General features: G+C 37.3%; 1 protein-coding gene across 1 annotated transcript in view; it reads right to left on the reverse strand.

The window, feature by feature from the left end:
• The window catches only part of SLC9A9 (solute carrier family 9 member A9), a 209,440-nt gene that overhangs the window by 83,561 nt on the left and 102,898 nt on the right, over positions 1 to 22,981 (reverse strand). The window contains exons 10-12 of the mRNA XM_086468065.1: positions 10,473 to 10,586; positions 8,514 to 8,625; positions 2,002 to 2,155 (exon numbers count right to left, since the gene is read on the reverse strand). Of these exons, the coding sequence (XP_086324191.1) occupies positions 2,002 to 2,155; positions 8,514 to 8,625; positions 10,473 to 10,586 (380 nt within the window). The remainder of the gene's footprint in view (positions 1 to 2,001; positions 2,156 to 8,513; positions 8,626 to 10,472; positions 10,587 to 22,981) is intronic.

Genomic DNA, 22,981 nt, shown 5'->3' on the forward strand with positions numbered 1-22,981 from the left:
TAACTCTCTCAGCAAGCCCAAGTCTGCTAGAATCCACAAAAGTATCAACTAGCATGAATTACCACCACCTTTAAATACAGTTACTTAACAAAATTACTTAAGACTAAAATGATAAATGCTGCTAGCTAAGGACAAAATTCCATATTGAGTTGTAGTAAATGGTAAAGACAGTTAAATATATTCACTAGAAAGAGAAATCAGAGCTCGAGATACATTTGTAATTAAAGATGTCTATTTAAAGTTTTATCTCAGTTTGACCACACACATAATTTATGAAGCTGTATATTCTGATGTCAAGAAATTAAGTGTGAATTGGGAACCTAATAGCTTTATAGCAAGAAAATCTATATCCCAGTTATGAAACCCGAATTATTGGTTGGTAAATCTGCCTGGCAAATCTGCAGGGATTCAGAGGAGAACCCTAAAAAGATGAGCATTTCATACCAAAAATGACTGTCTACTTTCAATGTCTTTGGTAAAACCTGTTGTACAGGTGGGTAAAGAAAGAAGCACATGCTTGCTTTGAATGGTATAAATAGCTAATATGAGTTAGCCCCTCACTTGTGGTCTTGTGGGCCTTCCCACCTCAGGGTAGCACTAAGCAGCAGAAGAAATGATATTGCATTTGATTAAATTGCTTGTGGTAGTGAAAGGATTTGACAATGGTAATTTAAAACTTACCTAGAGAGTTAGACCAGGACAGGCGTGTAGTGACCTAAGTCCTAGACTAACATGACTACTGTCCATCTCCTTTTTACCTTTCTGTATTCTACAAATTATTCCTTAATCTCCTATTATAGTAATCCAAACCAATTTGGTCCACAAGATCTAATGAGAATACTCCTTTTCATCCACATTTCTGTTGCCATATAGAGCAAGTGTGTTGCTGACTGACAGTGAAAAAGTGGCAAATCTCAGAGAGATGGCTGATAGCGGCAGAGTATATCGAAACTGTAACGAACTTGATTGACATTATGGGACATAAAAGAGATGTCATGAAAAAGAATCGAACTTGCCACAGAAAGCCCCCACATTGCATATGGATGCCTGCATTTTATATTTACACAGTACAGTTGTATGCTAGTCCTTATTCTGTCTGCAAGCTTTTGTCTATGCTCTTTGTTAAAGCTCCAATTTAGTTATCATCGGCTCGTATTTTATGGCAAGTCTGACATGAAGGCTGGTTAATCACACATTGTTTTGTAAACAAGAGAAGCATATGCTATATATAGAATAAATGATAAGGAATTGTGAATTACAAGCCTATCTTGATACTGAGGTTTTCTCTGGTGACCTTATGAACCATGGCAGTCAATTCTAAATGGATTACGAAGTAACCGGAACTCAGCAACAGCGTTTCACTCTTACTGTTAAAAGTTAAAGTGGGGTTTCAAAAAAGCACACTTGGCAGGACATTACATTTAAATTAGATGCTCTTTATTCCAGCTTCCTAATTCCCTCTCTCTTCTCATTTAACCTCCCTTGTCATTCATTGCTGTGTGAATACAAGCGACTATGAAGTCATTAAAAAAAATATATATAGAGAAGGAGCATATATAAAAAAAATGAGCAATAAATAATGGCTGAATGATGCACGAATGCAGGTAGATTTTTCTAGTATATTCACATTATAATCAGATATATATTATTTAGTACATGTTTGTGTAATAAATACACATTTTTAGATGAAGGCAAAATCTGCCTTCATGGCTCTTTCTTCAGCAGTGAGGAGGACACTGTTAACATCTATTCGTAATGTTTAAAAGGAACAGTAGTGAAACAAACTCCTAGGAAATAAGGATGAGTCCTGAGTCCAAGCCCATAATGAACTCGGGAAGAACTTGTTCCTTGTGGTCTGGAGCCTCTACTAGGTAGCCAAATACTTCCTTTGTAAAACTATTAAAAAGCATATAAATAAGCCTTAGAAAACTGTAGGAATTTAGTGATTGATCCATAGTGCTTATATTCTGATTTGATGGTTAATGTAAAAAGAGTACTAACCTGATCTGAAGCCATGTGAGCATTGGTGTTGTGCCCCCACCAAATACCCAGACTGTGAAAAACACAATGAGCAGTGCTGTTGTAAACATCATTTGTTTGGGCTGGGATTCTGTGTCTCGAATAGCCAATGCAAATGCTATTGCACCACGCAAACCTAAAAAAAAAAAAAAAAGACAAGGATGATTAATTTCATGTGATGGAGGAATAGAATTTTATTCTTTTCAGCCCAAACCCAATTCCAGGGCCAGAGAAAATTTTCAGACTGCTATCATACTTATAAAATGTTCAGTTGTGCTAACTGAAAGGCTGGTGTTTAGTGCAATGTAAACAACTGTGCAAAAGTGGACAATGAAGCTACTCTTGTATTTACACAATAATCACAAATTTGTTTTACATCCACTGGATTCTTTGTCTTGAATAACTGCAAATTAATCTGGATTTTATGCATGTTAAAAAAGAAGACTATTCACTGTTAGTTTACTGACTTCAGTGAGGCTACTCATGAAATCAGGTGCAAGTGAGAAAGCGTGTGCCTAAACAGGCTACATGTTTCTTGCTTGAAAAAACAGAAAATTCCTTTAAAATTTCTTCAAATGTTCTTTAAAATCTCTCAGTGTTCTAAGAATTGTCAGAAAAATTATGACTTAAAAACAATGAATAGTTTTAAAAAGATGATTTTGAGTATCTAAAAAGGGGATGCAGAATAAATGTAGATTTTTATCTGTGAGTGTACTTGAAATATTATAATAGTTGTAAAATTATATGTCTACAGAGACAGAATAAACAAAAACTTACAAATGTTGAGAAAATAGCTAACAGTGACTTTAAAAAAAGCCCCATAGGTAGTAGTAAACTAAACAGGTCCTCACAGAGTGACGCATTTAAAAAAAGGAGGGGAAAAAAGCCCACTACCGCCTCCAGTCCTCAAGATGCATAGTACAAATAATGCTTTATGTATTCCAATGCTTTTCATTTATCTATTTAAATTTACTTTACAGTTTTCTAAAAAAAATCCACAAAATAAGTGCAGAGAGCAAAGCCATTACGTGTATACCATACATACTAAATCCAAAAAGTACTTTGCAAGTATTGAAAGATTAAATCTAGTAATTAAACCTCTTGTAAGGAACTGATGGTATATGAAGAATCATTTAATCAACTGCTAAATGCAGCTATTTTTTGAGTAGAACTCTAAAGCTTTTTCAGACTACATAGCTAGAATGTGAATTACTTGATATAGAAGATGGACAGTTTATCCAGAGAACAGAAAGTAACTTCTGCAAGGAAACACCAGACTGTAGTTACACTAGCTGAAAATGGTCAGTGGCAACTTTAAAATCTCTGCTTTTATGAAACTAGCACTGCAGTCAACAAGCGGTCTTGTCCTTGACTTTGCTTTTATGTAAAAGACATCTCTAAGGATGCATGTGTTTTATGATTTTCTTATGGGAAAAAAATACCAACTCATTTCAAACTGTATCTGAGGAGCAAACAAACCACTACTGAAATGATCTTCTTCCAGTGGGTATAGTGGTAATCTAAATGACTAGTGCAGATTAAATGCTTAAACTATTGGTGGCTACATTTTGTCAGAAAACAACTGCATCACAATTGTGCGTGCAATATTAAATCTAGAACATCTCTTTTGGTAAGAGGGAATATTAAAAAAAGTTTTTAATTAATATGTCATTAAGACTTTACTTCTTGAGCACTGGAATGTCTTCAGTTTAGAGAAACAGTGAGTGACTTCATTGCATTTTTCAGTTATAAAAGGCTCAACATGGTCTACAAGAGGTAATTCAGTTTCAACTAAAAGCATGTCTAAAATAGAATAAATAATCAAATAAAGCATTTGCTTCCAATTAAAGCAGTGAGAAGCAAATGAATAAAATATAAAGACTCGATGAGAGGACAGGAACACTATTATATATAATAAAACACATTACAGGTAACAATGCAAATGAAGGAAGCGAATTTTAACAACCTCAGAAGATGGTAAGATACTGAAATAGACTGAATATAAGGAAGGTTAGGTTTTCTGTAACACCTCGGGGAAAAATACCAACCCAGCGCAATGGAATGATTGGCTCCAATGGACAGTGGTACCTCAGCTACACCTAGAGAGTGGCATGGTAGAAGGAAAACACTCTGATGAACCTTTAGCAGAGATTCTCTCCCCTCATCTTTCAGAGGTGCTGCACTGACAGCAGCTCCACATCTGTGCTGTGATTCACTGATCCTTTGGACTCTATCATAGATTTCCTATCAGATTTTTCTGCTAGCTGTGCCAGCCATTAGGGATTCATCTTTAAGAGATGTTCTTTAATGTGTCAGGGCCTCCAGAGAAAACTGCCCCTAGGGTTAAGCTTCAGAGGCCCACAGAATAGAAAAGGTGTATCCTATTAGGCTGTTATCCATCCTCTGCTTACACTCCACGAACACACATCGCTCTGAACCCATCCCTCTGAAGAACCTTTGAGGGCAGCAGTGTTTGTGGGTAGTGTGGAGGTAATCTGCCAAGAAAGCAGACTTTCTGTGTGTAGATGTGGTGTTTTGGTTTCAATGGTAGTTTTCTGCTCTTTTCTTCCTTGCTTTCTTTTCTCTTTAGCTGATTTCTTTTCATATCTATCTTCTTGGAAAGGTTCACTCTGGCACTTCCCACCACCATGTATGTATGAGTGTGCAGATATAAATGCCTGCTTAACAGCTGCCCATATGCAGGCATTTTCATTTTTCTTCTGTGTTTGTGGTCCACCCTTTCAGACTCCACGGCTGCTGTAATGTTTTATATTAACAGCAACCACTCCTGTAGCACTGTGTCCCACAAGCCTCTCTCTTGCTGATTTATATGTGGTAGAGAAGAGGAAAACACAGTAAAAAGTAAATAGAGATATAGGAAGAAGAGTGGAAGGTGCAGTACTGTACCTGTGAAATAGTCCTTTTCTGGTCATGTGGCAGTGATGCCCAAATACCAGAAGTGTTATTGCTGTTCATAAATCCATATGGATCCATTTAATTTCCTTCCCTTTTAATGTTGTTACCAGTTAAAGGCATCATAGGAGGGTCTGAACTGAAATGAGGCATTTTTCATGCAGCACAGACTATCACTACTGTATAGCGATAGCTTCCTTTCAATTTAAGACATTAAAATGTTTCTTTTTGACATAAGCAAAGACTGCTGGCCTGCTCATTTTAGCTGACGTTGAACTTAATTTGAGAATCTCAGGCTTAATTATACAAGGACTAATCTAGTTTTGATTTACCACAGAATATTATCAGAATCATGATTAAACTGTTGTAAAAGTGAATCCACCCTCTAATGTGTTGTTAGAGGAGTGGCAGAAGCAGATGAAGAATGTAATAAATCAAAATGCTACATAATCCACTTCCAAGACTAACTCTTCCATCTTTTCTCAAATGTATTAATACACCTCAAAAAGTAGAACTTAATGACTTCAGTAGAATTCTTTGCAAAGCAAGGTATACTCAAATGCTAATCGACAATATATTTGCCTGACCTTAATTGCTTTTTTCAGACTGAAATTCACGGTGATTATGGCAGTAAAAACTCAGTAAAGGAATCAGTAAATATTTGGTGTATACAGTAATGATAAGTTGGAAAACAAAACTAACACCAAATTAATTGTTTTCTACATCTGAGTAAATGCTGTGGTGAGTGAAACACAGATTTCCCTGTGATCAACTAGAACCTGATGCTGTACCAGAATATTGCTGCTGATCAATAAGGTAATAAGCACCTTCCTCCAAACTCAAATTTGATGCCTTATTTATTCATATCAGAAATGTGTCTGTCTTCTGGCAGTCATTGTCTTCTCTTTTTATCACTATATACAGTATGATCAATTTATAGTAAATAAGAATGTTATTGGTAAGTAAGCACAAATCTTAGTGCATATTAAAAAGTACAGTTACATAGAAAATCCACATATCCTAAGTGTTCTGTGAAGTGTGAAGCTGCTGGCAGTGTCAGAGGCAGTCAGTCTTTATTGCTCTACTTGCAGATGATGTTATTTACTTTTTTAAAATGTTGTAAAGATATTTTTCTCTACAAAAGACAGTCTTTCTCTGAAAACAGTTAAAAATTACTTTTCTCAGTATTTTAACATTTACATTTTAGAAGTTTTCAATACTACTATTTTCAGTTCTCAACTGCCAGATTGTACTGAAAAGCTAATGTGTGAGTGTGAGTTCTCATATTCAGTTGTTGGCTGCAGGCTACTTTCTGCTTTTAGTTCTGTGGAGAATGAAATTTGACTGGAGAAAAGGAGGACAGAAAAAATGAGGACAGAAAAGTTGAAGAATAAGATATATTTTAGAAGATTTTTAATTGTATACTTTATCTGATGAAAAATAAAAGTAAAAACGGAGCCCAAAAACTAGATCACTGATGATATGAAGCTATTTTTCATGCCGTTGTCTAGCTGGCCACCCGCTAGCTGTACTAGAGTGATCTACATATGGCCAACAATTGTAGGTGAGCAGGCAGTCTGAAAGCCAAGTTCCTAATGGATGTATGTCATCATGTCTCACTACAATCTAGCTGTTATTAACTGACATTTTCAGAAGCAGCTTTTAGCATTGAAGGATTGAATGGATGTAGAAATGAACTCCTGTGTTGCTCTCTAGAGAGATGGAATTATATAGGCATAGATGAGACACCCTGTTGTGGAGTAATCTTGATGAGGAAGCTTGAAATGTGGCACATTGTATTTTACTTGTTATCTGGCTAAATAGATCAATGTACATCAAGGCTGTCAATCAAGAACTTTTATCCATAAAAATTTGGAACAGGTTTTTGTATAAAAAGCAGGAAAATGAAGGGGGAAAAAAAGTGCTGACTTTCTAATTTTAGAAAATCATTTGATAAATGGCATTGGGGGATCTGTGTCTTTTACTGAACTTAGCTTGTAAGTGAGTTTTTCCTAACTAGCATCAGAAAGTCAAGTGGAAGTATTTCTAGCTCGTGCAAGTCCAAAAATACAGAATCCAGCTGAGATTTTAACAGTTCAGGGGATGATGCACAAATCAGAGTAGAACATGGCTCCCTCTTCTGGATTTTTTTTTTTTTAATTCTACAACATTAACTAGAGCTGAAAAACAATACAATCTGAATTTGGAAAATAAAGTACTCAAAGATCAGGCTGGAATACATATAAAAGTTCTGTGTAATTAAAGTCTACAGTCTCATATTTCAACTACTGAAGTTAAAGGAATTTCCAAAGACCATGTCTGATTTGAATATCAGTTCTAACACTTTCCAAGTTCGATATTTTGCCAACGACACGAAGCTGTGTGGTGCAGTCGACATGCTAGAGGGAAGGGAGGCCATCCAGGGGGACCTGGGCAGGCTGGAGAGGTGGGCCCGTGTGAACATCATGAAGTTCAACAAGGCCAAGTGCAAGGTCCTGCACATGGGTTGGGGCAATCCCAAGCACAGACACAGGCTGGGTGATGAGTGGATTGAGAGCAGCCCTGCGGAGAAGGACTTGGTGGTGCTGTTGGATGCAAAACTGAATGTGAGCCAGCAATGTGAGCTCGCAGCCCAGAAAGCCAATCACATCCTGGGCTGCACCAAGAGCAGTGTGGCCAGCAGGTCGAGGGAGGTGATTCTGCCCCTCTACTTCACTCTGGTGAGACCCCACCTGAAGTGCTGCGTCCAGTTCTGGGGCTCCCAGCACAAGAAAGACATGGACCTGTTGGAGAGAGTCCAGAGGAGGCCAGAAAAATGATCAGGGGGCTGGAGCCACCTCCCCTGTGAGGACAGGCTGAGAGAGTTGGGGTTGTTCAGCCTGGAGAAGGGGAGACCTTATAGCGGCCTTCCAGTACCTAAAGGGAAAGATGGTGAGGGACTTTTTATCAGGGACTGTAGTGATAGGATGAGGGGTAACGGTTTCAAACTGGAAGAGGGGAGATTTAGACTAGATATGGGAAGAAATTCTTTACTGTGAGGGTGGTGAGACACTGGAACACATTTCCCAGAGAAGCTGTGGCTGCCCCCTCCCTGGCAGTGTTCAAGGCCGGGTTGGATGGGGCCTTGAGCAACCTGGTCTAGTGGAAGGTGTCCCTGCCCATGGCAGGGGTGTTGGACTGAATCATCTTTACAGTCCCTTCCAACCCAAACTGTTCTGTGATTCTATGATTTATTTGCTGGTATGTAAGGATGCTGTCAGGTATACTACAGGTGCCTCTAAACCAACACAACATAAAAACATAGTATTCCCAAATTGTCATGGAAGTGTATACAGATGGGGGACAATGGGTTGAAAGACTGGCTTCCTGGGTGGTAGGTTTCCAAAAAGTTAATTAAAGTAGGTCCAGAGCACAGTCAAGTTGATGAGAATACATGTGTTTGCCTCAGTAGCCTTTGAAGAGGCTATCTTGACTTTTAAGATAATGACTTCTTTGTGACAGATGGGGAATTTTCTATTGGTAGATGACAACCTTTGTCAGTTGTTAAATGTGGACAAGAAAAATACCAAAAGAGCACTTACCTGAAAACATCATCATGTGCTGAAAGTTCCTGGGAATCTTTTGTTTTCGACCCAAATTCAAAAGGAAAGAAAGTGGGTATATGTTGCAAGCTCTTGCTACAAAAACTGCCATCTACAGTGTAAGATATTGAGGAAAATTATGGAGGAACTACTGACAAAAACAGAGTTAACTTAAATCAAAAATTTATCCAAAGTTACTTTAAAAGTGTAATTAAAATGAATATGAGATTATCTTCCTTCATATTTTACGTCAGATCCTTCTGGTTGCAATTTCATTATAAAACTGTGCAGTGGCAGAGATTGTCTTCCCCAGACATCCTGGATTTATATTCATCATTATATATCCCACTTCAATCACTCTACTCATCACATCGTATCACATGTGACTTCATCTTCAGTCCTTCAGTAAAATGCTCGTCATCAATTGCAGAGATGGCATTATCTCCTTGAGCAGCAATTTGCAAAGAATAAATGTGCTTTTGGACATGATTACTTTCTTATTTCCTGACAATTCATATTGTCTATATCCAGCACTCTTTGCCTTTTTTTTTTTTTTTCTTTTTCTTTGGAGATTTTCCGAAAGGAGTTCTTTATTACTCCTCTGTGGAACAATCACAAAAGTTGCCTTAATTAGAAACTTGAGGCTATTTCAGATTTAAAAACCAGACAATCAGAGCTCCTGATACATGCTTTTGGCAGGTTCCATCCTCCCCTTCTCTTGTGATACTTAGGGCTCAATTATGGCACTTTTAGTCCGAGACATGCTGTGGACTGTAGGATAGATTAAGTACTTGAGTGGCAATGTCTGTATATATGATATATGCTGTGCCAAGAGCTGCTTAAAGCTCCTATGGACTTGGGAGAACATCCCTTAGCAGTGGTTGCTTCACATGCCCTGTGCTCAGCCATCCATTGCAACCCTGTTGCAGTCCATTGGCTCTCAGTGACTGGAAATGATAGAGCCAGGTCCCTGCAGTGCTCTGCAGTGCAGTCCTTGTGTGGAGTGTTGAGTGCTGCTCTCATGTTCATCTGTCTTCCCATGCTAGGAGTGCAGGACACAGTATTGTGCTTGCCTTGTGATGGTGGTGGTGCATAATGGGGTCTTGGGGTCCTCTCTGCCATCTAACCCAAGTTGTAGCCAAGGGAGCTGTGATGCAGTTCTTATTATTCATTTGGAAACTACATATAAAAATTACTGGAGGTAAACAGTATGATTCAAACTTTCAAAGCTATTACAAGTCATCAAAAAGTAGTAAGGAAAGAGCTGCTGCTCTGAGCCAAAAAAAAATCATTGTGTAAATTGTCAGCGTGAAAAGAATTGTTACCCCTGTACAAGTAAGCAACAGATTTTTTGAGAAACCATGGCAGAATTAAAGACACAGACCCTTTTTCTAATCAGTCTCTTAGGCATGTGGTGGTGTGAATAAATCCATGTGCACCAGAGATACCAAATACAAAGGAGGAAAGATTTTCACAATGCAGAACTGTTTGGTTTTTAAGGACTTAATAGAGTCTAAGTAGCTTTGGGGAAGTTCTGCTTATGGCACATGTTTGTCTGGAGGCAGCTCTACAGTTTGTGGATCTACACTGGCTCTGGGCAGGCAAAAAGATTATGTGTGCCTGAACCTGTCCCCACAGATATGTCCCACTCCACATCCCAGTTTCCCACCCTACTTGTAAAATGGTGGCAAAAGCTCCCCAGCTGGTTTAAAGCTATTTGCCTCATATCAGACCTGCAAAACAGCAACTGTCAAAAGATGGTATGCTTACATGCATTGAGCCGGTTATTGATGTAATAAAGATGATTCCCTTTGGACTTGACAAAAAATTGATTTTTAGTATTTAAGGAACTGATTGGTTTGCTTGTTGACATTTTTTTCCACATGAAGCACACATTCTTTATATATATGTAAACGTATACATACATGTACCTATATACTTCTTTAAAGCAAAGGATACAAATGCACCAAATATAAAAAGAGGATTGAAGATATGATTTTGAAACGTGAATAGTGCAAGTCCCATGTAACAGAAGATGACATTCTCAGCCAAAAAATTCATGAACTCGAACAGCTTAAACAAGACAGAAAGAATGTAATTATGACTTGACTCATGGCTGTAACTAACTGCTATTTATCACCAGGTTCCCTTGGAATACAGAACTATTTAGACTAAAGGAACAGAAATTGCACCTATTTCAAGGGTGTATTTTAAAACCATCTAATTTGCTATGCAGTACACATGGTGTCTTTCAGCTTTAAAAATCATAGTTGCTTGCATGTTCTTCTTTGATTTGTGTATGAAAACTTGACATAGACAAATGATAAAATACGTAAACAGCAAGTAAGTTATACAACCTTCAGTGCAAACTGCAAGGAAGCTGAGGGAATTTAACTTCACTCATGTTTACACAGGTGAGCCTGGGAAATGACTCCTGATTACACAAGTGGCTGGGCATAGTACAGTACTGGGTATGGGCACAGTAATGCCAAGAGAGAAAAAATTAATTCCTAAATGGACTTTTAAGGACCTGTGCCTTTAAACTGTAACACAATCTTTTTTATTACCACAAATATTATCCTGCAGACGAAAACTTTTGTTGCACTGGATGGACATCAATACCAATCACTCATTTCAAATGAAACTATTTAAGTTATCATTTAAACATATTATAAAATAAGCCTAATATACACAATTATGGTAGGATTTCTTCTGTGAAAAAACAAGAAAAGCTACAATATTGATTTGCCTTGAGGGGATGTTCTTGACTGCATTTGCAGCTGATTATATAAAAGCTAGTGAAATAAATTTTCATATTTATCCACATCTGGAAAAAATCAATCACTGCTGCCAAATAAGTATAGAGGAGAGAAAAAGAGGTCTTTTCACTTCTAAAGTCCCTTTTGGGCTCAGAAGACTAAGCTAACAAATCCTGATGCAGAATTAGGGATGAAGTTTGTCAACCTGTCTACAACCAGCCATACATCACACATCAACATCCGGAATGTTACTATGGAGATATTTTATTCATCCTCAAAGGGCTTACATATTTTTTGTAACATGTTTGTGCTTCTAAAAATAAATATCCAATAACAGTCACTAAGATCTAACAAAGGAAAAATGAGACCTGTCAGAATTATTATTTAAAACAAATTTCAGAGGCAAAATGGCATAAACCCCAGTAGTATATGGGAAGATATTTCAGACCTATGGCAGCACCATCTGTTACCCCAAGCATACATTCCATAAGCCTGTATTTTGTACAGCAATGCTGAACAACATGAAAACAAAAGCAAGAAATAGTAGACTTAAATTATTTTAACTAAATTTAAATGAGAGGAACCAGTTGTCAAAAAAACTCAAAGTATGGGATTATGCGACCCATGCGGAGAGGGACCTGGGAGTCCTGGTAGACGACAAGTTGACCATGAGCCAGCCATCTGCCCTTGTGGCCAAGAAGGCCAATGGTATCCTGGAGTCCATTAAGAATAGTGTGGTCAGCAGGTCGAGGCAGGTTCTCCTCGTCCTCTACTCTGCCCTGGTGAGGCCACATCTGGAGTCCTGTGCCCAGTTCTGGGCCCCCAGTTCAAGAGGAACAGGGAACTACTGGAGAGAGTCCAGTGAAGGGCTATTAAGATGATGAGGGGACTGGAGCATCTCTCTTAGGAGGAAAGGCTGAGAGAAGAGAAGGCTGAAAGGGGACCTTATCAACACTTATAAATATCTAAAGGGTGGGTGTCAAGAGGATGGGGCCAGGCTCTATTCAGTGGTGCCCAGTGACAGGACAAGAGGCAGCAGGAACAAACTGGAGCACAGGAAGTTCTGCCTCAACATGAGGAAAAACTTTACTCTGAGGGTGGCAGAGTACCAGAACACGCTGCGCAGAGAGATTGTGGAGTCTTTGGAGATACTCAAAATCCACCTGGACGTGGTCCTGTGCAACCTGCTCTAGGTGAGCCTGCTTTAGCAGAGGGGTTGGACTAGATGATCTCCAGAGGTCCCTTCCAACCCCTGCCATTCTGTGATTCTGTGAAATTATTATAATAAATGTTTGCATTTCCATTTTGGGAGGAAATGTAATCCCACTTCTTTGTGGGAATGTCACCTGACACATTTTTCTAGTGCTTTAAACAATGTATCAGGAGTGTCATGACAGGATCTACATATATATATATATGTAAAATATGTTTTTGAGTATATATAAAAATCTTTTGAGGGAAGGGTATTGTTATGAGGAGGCACAACTGCATACTTTAGTTGTTAGGATAAGATAAAGGTGCTCAAGAAGTTTTAACACTGAATATTTCACTCTTCATTTACAAAATCTCATTCAAGAAACATGAAGCAGATCTATTATTGATACATTTTAGAAACACAGTTTCTGAAACTAAAGTTTCTTTCTTGCATTTTCCAAAGTTTTCATTGACATACATTTTGTGAAGGAAAACAGATTTTGCTATATCATTGTTTTGCTGTATATTCTTTCTCAATAATGTTCAATAGTAAATTCAAGCTTTTACTCTTGTGTGAAGTGTTTTAATGACATTACTGCTTTTAATCTTCTCACCCCTTCTCTCCCAGCAATCTGATCAAGATGCAGTCTTTATGTATTTCTTGTGATTTCAGTTTAGTGCATCTTTTACATTTCCCTCCAACTTTATCTCCTTTTCTGGCTATATACATCCTGTTTCTTCCAACTTCAATGCAGCTTCAAACCTCCAGAATAATTTCAGAAAGTGATTCTTAAAAAGAAAAATCCCTAATTCTTGACTATGTGTTTCCAATCAACATGAATATATACTTCCTTCACTCACTGGGCCAATGTTTCCTGTGCCACCAGCACAGGCCTATTAATTTTCTTAGCCTACATTTACAGTGTATGTTACACTCTGTAGCCACGTCATCTATGTCAGATGCATGCAACACTGTAATCTGTTGCAATTCTTGGATCCTATTGCTGGGCATCAACTGGTTTGTTTGCAAGAGCAAATACAATCAAAATCCCTTTTTTTTTTTTCTGTGAATTTTGGTGCTGAACTGTGCTGGTGTTTTTTCCCCCTCTTATCTCTAGTTTCTTTGTGTTTTGATCTTCCACTATCAGAGCACTGCCTACTTACTAGAAGATTAAATCCAGACTAGTTTCCTTCCTCTGTATAGCAAAAATCCAGGTGCTATTTCAATAGCTAATTTAGAGCAGGCTCCTCATTCCAGGCACAGCAATGACAATGGTCTCTTATGAAAGACTTAGCTCCTTAGAGTGGTAAAAGTAGCTCGTTAACTTGGTTCAGAGTCTTCCGTATTCCCCATATAGTTTCCACTCTCTTTTTAAAAGTAAATCACTTATATGACACATTTATTCATGGAGTGCAACCTATTCAAATTTGTCACCCTGAGTTAACAACAACAAAAAAATATTAAAAAACATCAACTGCTATAGAACTAGTTATTGTCATCAAAGAAATGATATCTGAATGCCTTTTCCTGGAACATGGCACTTGTAGATATAATGTGAAACTCATCCACTGTACTCCAGACTTCACTTTTATTCCTGTATTCGGCATAGTGCTTTATTTAGTGTTTCTACAACTTCTGTGTTTTGTTCAACAGTAATACAGAGCCCATGGAGATACTCCATTAAGCACTTAACTGTCAGCTTTTGACATAAATCCCATGCAGACAAAACAATTTATTCTAGAGATCTTCTGAAAACCATGTTAAGAAACAGCTTCCATAGAAGCATTTTCCCAAATTGTCATGCCTTTCACACAAATGTTTCTGTCACTGTTTTAAAGATGAGATGTCAAGACATTTTGATGGGAAGCATAAGAATAGGAGGAATAGGTTTTCATCTGGAATTCATAATTTCCTGGGACACCCAAGGAGTTCCAAGGAGAGTTGCACCATACACAGTAGCCTCTGAAAAGTGGCCATAAATCAGGTCTATGCTACAGGCCATGGTCTGCTTACATGCCACTTAGAAAGTTTCCTTACTTTGAACATATGTACTTGCAAGTGGGATTACTCGCATGAAAAAGAAGAAAAAAACAGTTAGGATTAGAATCCTAGCTATTGAGTCCTTAGAAGTATTTTGTCTATAAACATAAATTCCCTTCCCTTGCCTCCCACACAGACAACTGACCTCTTTCTGCTCCAAATGAAATTGGCATTAAATTGCTCATATGCTGCCATTAGTTTCCCCAAGACTATCAGAAAATTGTACTAGAAACCATTTTAATATACACATAGGAATAAGACATTTTTTTCTGTATAAAACTAAACCCCCTCATTTGTAATGTGCCATTTCTACCTCTCCATGAAGTCTATAAATCTGCTTATAGCTTTAAAGTAAGAGTTGTAATAAATCACCAGTGTCAACACATTGCAGAGTAGAGTATTAATTACAAGAACACTGGTTCAGAACCAATCCAAGCACTTGGTTTAGGTGTTTGCTCAGTGAAACTGGTATTTGCTTTGCTTTGGTTATTTTCTCTGTAAAAAAAGGGATATTATAAAATATATATATTGAGAATGTCTATTAAAATTGACATAACATTTATGTATTTAAAAAATACATCATCACCAAATATGCTTATTTTTTCTATTACTCTCAGCCATTGTAAGTATGAAGAAGAAAGTGCAAAAAAATCAGTTTTAGGTTGGGACATTCTTCTGGAAAGTACCACTTGCAGTTCAGCCCTCACTGGCAGAGGAAGGAATCGGTCCAGGTTATGTACACTTTAAACATTGCCATAACCACTAAGTTTATTTTATGCTAGTGTTTTATTTTAACTCAAGTGAAAAATTTTATATGATATAAAAAAATATTGGTTTTATCTTTTGAGTGAGATAAGGAAAGCCTTTTTTCTTCTTCTGCCTTCCCTCCACCCCCACATTTAAGTTCAAGCCAATTAGAGAAACAAGCTATGCCAAAATGGGTTTTGCAGCTTGATTAATTTTATAGAACTACTTAAATTTTCACTGAGTGATAGAGAGATTATCTAGGTAAGTAATTAGTGCACCTAGAAGATGGGACATACTAAATTCTAATCCCAGCTACAACAAAAATAGAATTCTTTAAAGGAGCATCAAAAGGAGAAACTGATGATGAACAGTCCCCTTGTGATTGGGGAAATGGAAAAGGTAAGATTTCTCAAATCCCAATATTTTAAACATAATTTTTAGTCTCAAGGGAATAAAGTTAGTACGAGAATACTGGGTAAGGGCAGATTTACAAACAACGTTCTTTCATCTCAAGGTAATAATGTTAGTACAAGTGTATTAGGCAAAACCTGAATTATACCCATAACTTCTTTCTAGTAAAATTCAGTGCATTTTTATCACTGGTGGCAATATTACATTATTTCACTTGATTTAATACCTGCTGAACGAATGTCATCCACCTCTTGCAGGTACCTGCAAGCCCTGTCTAGTTGCATTGATTTTGCTAGCAACATGGAGAAATGCTGTATGTCTAATGGTTACATCTTACAGTGATATATTCTTGCATGACATCAAAATGGGGAGAGTTTCAGTAGTCCAACAGCAGCTAGGAAGCCAGGATGTAAAATTGATTATACTTTTCAAGAGAGATTTGAAGGTGACAGAGAGCTATTAAAATCCCAAGCAGTCAATGTCAAGTTACCTTTATAAAATTTATGATATTTGAATAATGCTATTTAATTAGAACATAGCTATCAAAAATGTTCCATGAAGTCAAGGATATTGATAAATCAACAGTTGATGAAAATTACTTTTCCCTAACTATTTTGAATTAAAATGCAGTGAGAATTCAGACTACCATAATTTTTCTGAGATTATAGAAGCCCTTATTATAGCTTAATTGCTTTATTTAAACTCTCTTTTGATTAGAGGTTTCAAAATCAGAAAAAGAAGGTTTGAATTTGAACCTCTTGCCTGAAATCCTTTATACTGCTATAATGAATTTTCACAGTGTAGTAGTGTAATGTTCACTTCTAGAATAACATTCTTAGCTAAAAGAATCAGCAAAAGTAGCTCAAATTCATGATAGAATATAAACTATTTATGGAGCTGATTTTGATATCCAAGCATATTTGACTGTAAACCTGCAAACACACTAGCAGAGAGAGATTCTTAAAAGATCTTTTATGTCCTGGTGCAAAATTCTGGCCTTTTTTATCAGTAGGTGTTGCTACTGAATTCAATGAATTTCACTCCAACAGATTTATAAAGAGCACGCAATAACTTTCTATTTCTCTATAGAGCTGGGAGGTTTAAAGGATTTGTAAGGCCTGAGGAAGAACTAGGAAAGTAAAAGAAAAAAGAAATAAAGAAAACAGTAGCACCAAGGGAAAGGAAAGGCCAGCAATATTTTGTATGGATTATTCTTTCTGGCATAATCTACACACCACCACCAAATTTCATCTTGGGAGAAGCTGGATAAACTACTCGCACAGAATACCCTTCTGACTAGCAATAGTAAAGGAAAAAGGTTGGTCCCAGACATCAAGGCAAATCCTTTCTATTATTAAAAATGCCTTAGGTCTTGAATGGCTTTGCTGTACAAAAGAAGTTTAAAAAATGTAGACAATTAGGCAGCTAAATGAAAATCTTTTCCTTGTTCTAAACTACTTGGAGCAATGAAAATCAGAAGGAGAACAACTTAAAAAGTAAAACATTCAGAACTTCTAAAAACGTTTGACCTCAGAGGTGAATGGAAGCTTAGTGTGGTTTGTATTTATAATGAATCTGTCAACTTCATTAGTTATGGGATTGAAATTAACCCTCAGAAAGAATTTGTTATTCTATTACTTTGTTATTCAATTTTATCAATTAATTGAGCAGTGACTCTGTCAAAATCTACAACCCAATATACTAATTTCTTATGTGTGTAAGGCATGGAGAGCAGTAGAAACTTTGGAGTGCACTTGTGGTGACACAGCCAGATTTAGAGCCTCATGAGAATTTGTATGTTGCTTTCAATAGACTTTGGATGTAGCTGTAGAAAATTATTCTACCATTACACTTGCTAAGTTACCCAGCAAAGTGGGTTTCTGCAAAATTTGTTGTTTTTTTTTTTAAACATGGATCAGTTTGTAAGAGAGGGATCCTATTTAGATCACTATCTCCCTTTCCTGCAACACAACCAGCTTTTGCTACTATACATCAGGTGTTAAGTTGTACCTAAAAATAACCCAATAATGACACCTTAATGGAAGGTATTGCCAAAACAGAAAGGATGATGCTGTTGCTCCTACAGCTTGTCATCTAAGTTATTATTTAGTTCACAAACTAGAAACAACTGTTTTCAAAGTGCTTATTTATCTTAAATTCCTGAACTAAGACGTTGCAGGCACAAAGAAAGGAGGAAGCATCAGTGTTCTGTTGGACCCAGATAATGTGCTCAGGGATTACTGCAGTTAAAGCTCCCTACATTTACTTTAGCAGTACTGTATTATTCTGTATTAAGGAAGGGTTCTGCTCAAGATGGGGCATAACACAGAGCAGCTGGAAAATTGTTCAAAGGGATATAAAGAATTTCTGACTGGTCAGCAACTAGTGGTGGTACTGTGTTTAGGGATGAATTTGGAAATTTTTGGGAACACTGATGGCTGTTTGCTGATGGATAATTATGGTAAATACAAAATGAAGAGGTTATGAACAGCCAGTGCTGTCTAGGATTAAGCTAGAGAAATCAGAGAATAAACTATGTGTGGAAGACAAGGAATAAAAAAAGCTGCAAAAGAATAGTAACCAATAAAAATGAAGCTTAAATTTGTGACCTATTCTAAACAACTTGAAAAAGACTTTCTTGGAAGATATCTTTCTGGGGCAGTAAACTAAGTGGAAGCAGGGACATTATGCACCAACAGTTAATAGCTATATGGAACGATGGTTAAAAAAACAAGAAAAAGGAAATAACAATTTGTGGCTTTGCTAAAGCCAATTTCAGCCAACAAAGGAGACTGAGATACTTTAAAGCATGACTGTTCTTCTTCTGGTCAAAGAAAGATAGTAACGTTATCAATGTAAACTAGTTGTCTTTAAAATTGCAATGAACTAATGCATCTTTTGCATTTCTGCATTTATGTTAGAATTAGAGGAACTGCTGCTGATTTTTCAAAAGTGAAACAAAATCTCCTCTTTTCACCCCCCTCAAGTGGGTTTTTTTTTTTTGTGTGTGACTTGCCATCACAGTCCTAAGCTCATCATCAATTCAATTTCTAAGGAGGACAAATGCAAGTTATTCCATTTCAATTTGCAGAGAGGAAATATTCTCTAATACTAATTCTTGAAGTAAGGTCATAAAACCAATTTCTTTCCTCGCAAAGCTTTGGGTGTTGGAAAGAAATTCAGTTAGTCTGACATATTAGGAACTAGTAACCAGTGTGAGGGCCTTTAACCTATCAGGAAGGGAAAAAAAAGGATTCTTATGAAGCTCATGGTGTCTTTTCTTCATTCTTTCCAGCAAGAATCAAGACTACAAAAATTATCTGATGCTCATGACTAGATCATCTCCATTTTACTGCAAATCCAACATACTGCAGGACAACAACTTGCTCTCTTTGCACCTGTTCTACAGAAATTATATTATACCCATATTGATGCTTCCCTTTACAGTCTGTGAAACTACTTCTGTGGAAAAATGCTGCAGAACTGTAAATCAGAAAACAGTAGTAGTATTTGCATGCATTTTGCTGATGATGTGCTGTTTTGTTTGTATTCAGTGCCTAATCTAAGATAAAAGACTTTTTACTAAATAACTTCTCTACTTTCTGTGCCACAGTTGTTTATTCAGGGTTTTCCACATATATATACTGTTTTGTTATAAGTCTATTTATAGAGGCTGGAGGGGAATGGGCACAAGACCTTACCTCTTTCTAACCTAGGGAGGGCATCCTCCCTGAGAACTGTTCTTGGTCTAACCAGTGTTGAATAGTATGAGATCCTGGTGATATTAAGCTCTATTTCTTATTCTTAAAGACTTATTACTGATGAGCCAACTCTTAACTACATTACCTTGGCAGAATGCTACCCTGTAGTTACATTTGGCAGTACTATTTACAACTACTCTGCAGACTCTAGTACCAGTTTCTGAAGCAGGATACTAGATTAATAGGTTTACTAATCTGCTTTTATATGTTTAGAGTGGGACTTTGTGGATTATTTTGTTTCTGTCTTGGTTTGGCTGGGACAGAATCACAGCCCAGCCATGCCAGGCAGGCCACGAGCAGGTTCAAGTCAGCCAGGGCAGCTGACCTGAGTGAGCTACAGGTGTAGCCCATCCCATAATGTCATGGTCAGTGTAAAGGGGGAGGGTTTACTAAGGAGAGAGAATGCTTGTGGGCTTCCTGCTGAGGTTCCTCTGGCTACTCCTAAGGACTGCTCCCTGGTTGACTGTGATGACTGGATGTTTATTTGGCTGAGTATAACTCTGTATATCTGTTAGTGGTGTTTTTGTTAAACGTTTCACTTCTACCCATGTGTCTGCTCTCCCTTTTCCTGATTCCCCTCCCTTGCTGGTGAGGGGTTGTTGTGTGACAGACCAACTGTTATAGCTTAGCCCTAGGCGTGGGCTGAATGTAGAGAGTTTCATTTCCACAATCATCTTTAAACAGCTTCCTTGCCTCTTGATGTAGGCTACTGTTCAAGAATTGATGATTCATTTGGAGAAAAAGACCGAGAAATGTGAATAGCAACAATGTTTTTGTGTGTCACCTTTTTCTTCTTAAGTATTAGAGTACATGGCTGTTCTCATCTAACAGGCCTCTATATTTAAAGATGTAATCTGGAGTGCAGACTGTATGGAGATTGAGTAAATGAGATATAGGATGTGAGGGGGATTTGCTTGAAGATTAAGTGTGAAAAGTCCGGTTTCTTAAATACAGAAAACATCAGATGCTTGTTGGTGGCATACTTTTTGAAAACAGTACAAAGGACCATCTTGTGGATAAAGCACAAGAAAGTTGTTATCAAATACAAGTTAGCTTTGAAGTGGCTGCAACCTTGGTACCTCCACTGTAAGTATATAATTGCTTGTGGTGAAGGGCAGTCTGATACCCTGGACTTGCATCTGTGAAATACATCAAAATATTGCAGACAAAGGATAATTGGAGAAAATTAACTTAGAGGAAACTATTAGTGCTGTTTATATGTGCCTTTTACATACATGTGTGTATGTGTCTGCATATGCTAGACCAATGGAGATGAATATGTAGTATTAAGCACAAATAGGGCAAAGATTAATAATGTCAAAACTACAAAAACTGCAGCCGTTGGATGTTCTTAGGGTGCAAAGATTGAAAAGTGAAATCTTGCCCTCATTGTAAGTGTACACAAACCCAAAGTGAGCCCATGGCTATTGGAATCTAAATGATAGTTACAAACCTGCCCATTGAAATTAATTATGAGTCTGTCCATAACGCGACTTTGGCTAAAACCAACAGAAGAGAAGCTGTTGGAGAAAGTATTGAAAAGATTTCAAGTGTTTTCAGGTCTCCTAAATTACTAGTGGTCTCTTCAGTGATGTTTTACTAATCTCACAACTGGTATCAGCCAAAGAAAAAAAAAAAGCTCAGTAAACTAAGCAGAAATTAAAAATCCTAAACTAATCCTGAAATACCTCTTTAATTGCACTTAAATCTGAGAGCTCAGGACACTCTTCTATAAAAAAATAAAGTTAAGTATCTATAGTGAAAAGATGCAACTAGTCATTTTTAATGCATCTTAAAAATAACTCTTGATAAAAACCTGTAGGAAAGCAGAAGGTGGGTGGAGTAGGGAAGTATCACCTGGCACCTCATACAGAGAAATGCCTTCTCCACCCCGCCCCGCCCCCCCCCCCCCCCCCCCCCCCCCCCGGGAAAAAAAAAAAGTATTAGTCACTGCGTGAGTGTGTGTATCTGAGGATGCTGAATGCCTGTCCAGACTTATGAAACACTGGGAACTCTTCTCAATTTCACTGGAGGCAAAGGGTGGTCAATATCCCCCTAAATTAGTGTGACTAAAGCAGAATTAAAAGTCTATTAAAAGCATGCTATTTTCATTATTTTAGGTGAGAGAAGGTAGATAGGCACCGAAATGTGTGGAAAGACAGGGCACTTATCTGAATCATAGTCAAGATTTGGACATTTAATCTGAAAGATTTTGACGAAGGGCTTTCTAGCCCTTAATTATTTCCACAGATGGCACCATGAGAAAGAGATGAGCTATAGTCAGCTGTTCAGTATTTATTGCACTGTGCTACCATTTTGTACAAGTGTCTCTTTGAAAGGTAGAAAATCCACTAATTGTGTAATGGAAACACAGCTGTGCAGTCACTAAAAAGACGGGATGCTGGCGAGTGCTTTAGGGCATTATGGTGCCTTAATACAAGTGTTTATTTTCTTCTTGCAGCTTGTTGTGTGAGAATTTTAGTGTCAGCTACATACTTCTAAAAAGTCTTGACCAAGGTTTTTTATCTGATCTGGAGTTTTGCAGGTGATATCCCTAGAAAGAGAATTGTGAGGGATCAGCAGTCATGCAGGAATAGCATAATTTAAAAAGGAGGGATATAGAAAACATATTTCAGATTGCAAGAATGGATCTTTGTCAGTAGGAGTTTGGTAATGTCAGAAATCACACAACAGCTCAGATTCCTTAAGGTCTCCTGTTGCTCCAGGATTCTGTGGGCAGGGCAAAAGCATTGCCATTTGCAGAGGAAGCAGATGCCTGCAAGTGTCAGTAAGGTGCTAGCTCCCAAACCACGCAGACCTCTTTCAGTGAGGTTAGTGCACATTTGTGACAAAACACTTGATGCTCTATAAAGATCACAATGTAACCTATCTAATCATGTGAGAAATAGCTACCTTAATTTCTTTACCAAACTCAATATCCCCACGGTAAGAGCAATTATGAACACATTGACACACACTCATGCAAGTGTAAGGCAACACAGGGTTGTAACAAAGGAACCTGTTAATGGTACCCTCAACATTAAATACCATGTAAACCTATGTGATTAATAATTTTACTGCATTTCAGTTTAGCAGTATAATGTACTATGCATAGAAATACAAAACAGGTGATGTTTTCTAGAGGTTCATTCCATAATTGGAGAATTTATTGATAAATCCTATTCTAAAATCACCTAACACAATGTGAAGTGTCAGTGTTTCAAACAAAAAAAAAGTTTGAGAAAACGATCGCCATTAGGACACAACTATATTTTAAGGAAGAATCTGAGTGTTTTTACTTAATTATCATTATATTTGGAACCTCTTCATTTATAGCAGAAGCCAAATCTCATTAACGTCAAGGGACTTTGGCTCCTGACACAAACTCTATTATGTTATTTTACCTGTATGAAAAATGAAGAAAGGCCTAAATGAAGACCCAGAACTTTATTTTTTATCTATCACAAATTCTCAGGTGAGAGAGTTATGACTGACTACTTATTAAGAGAATACTGCAATTTTCAACATTTACAAAATGTAAAATTGAATCAGATG

Source organism: Leptosomus discolor, chromosome 7 (assembly GCF_034619465.1).
Source record: "Leptosomus discolor isolate bLepDis1 chromosome 7, bLepDis1.hap2, whole genome shotgun sequence".
Taxonomy (NCBI): Eukaryota; Metazoa; Chordata; class Aves; order Leptosomiformes; family Leptosomidae; genus Leptosomus; species Leptosomus discolor.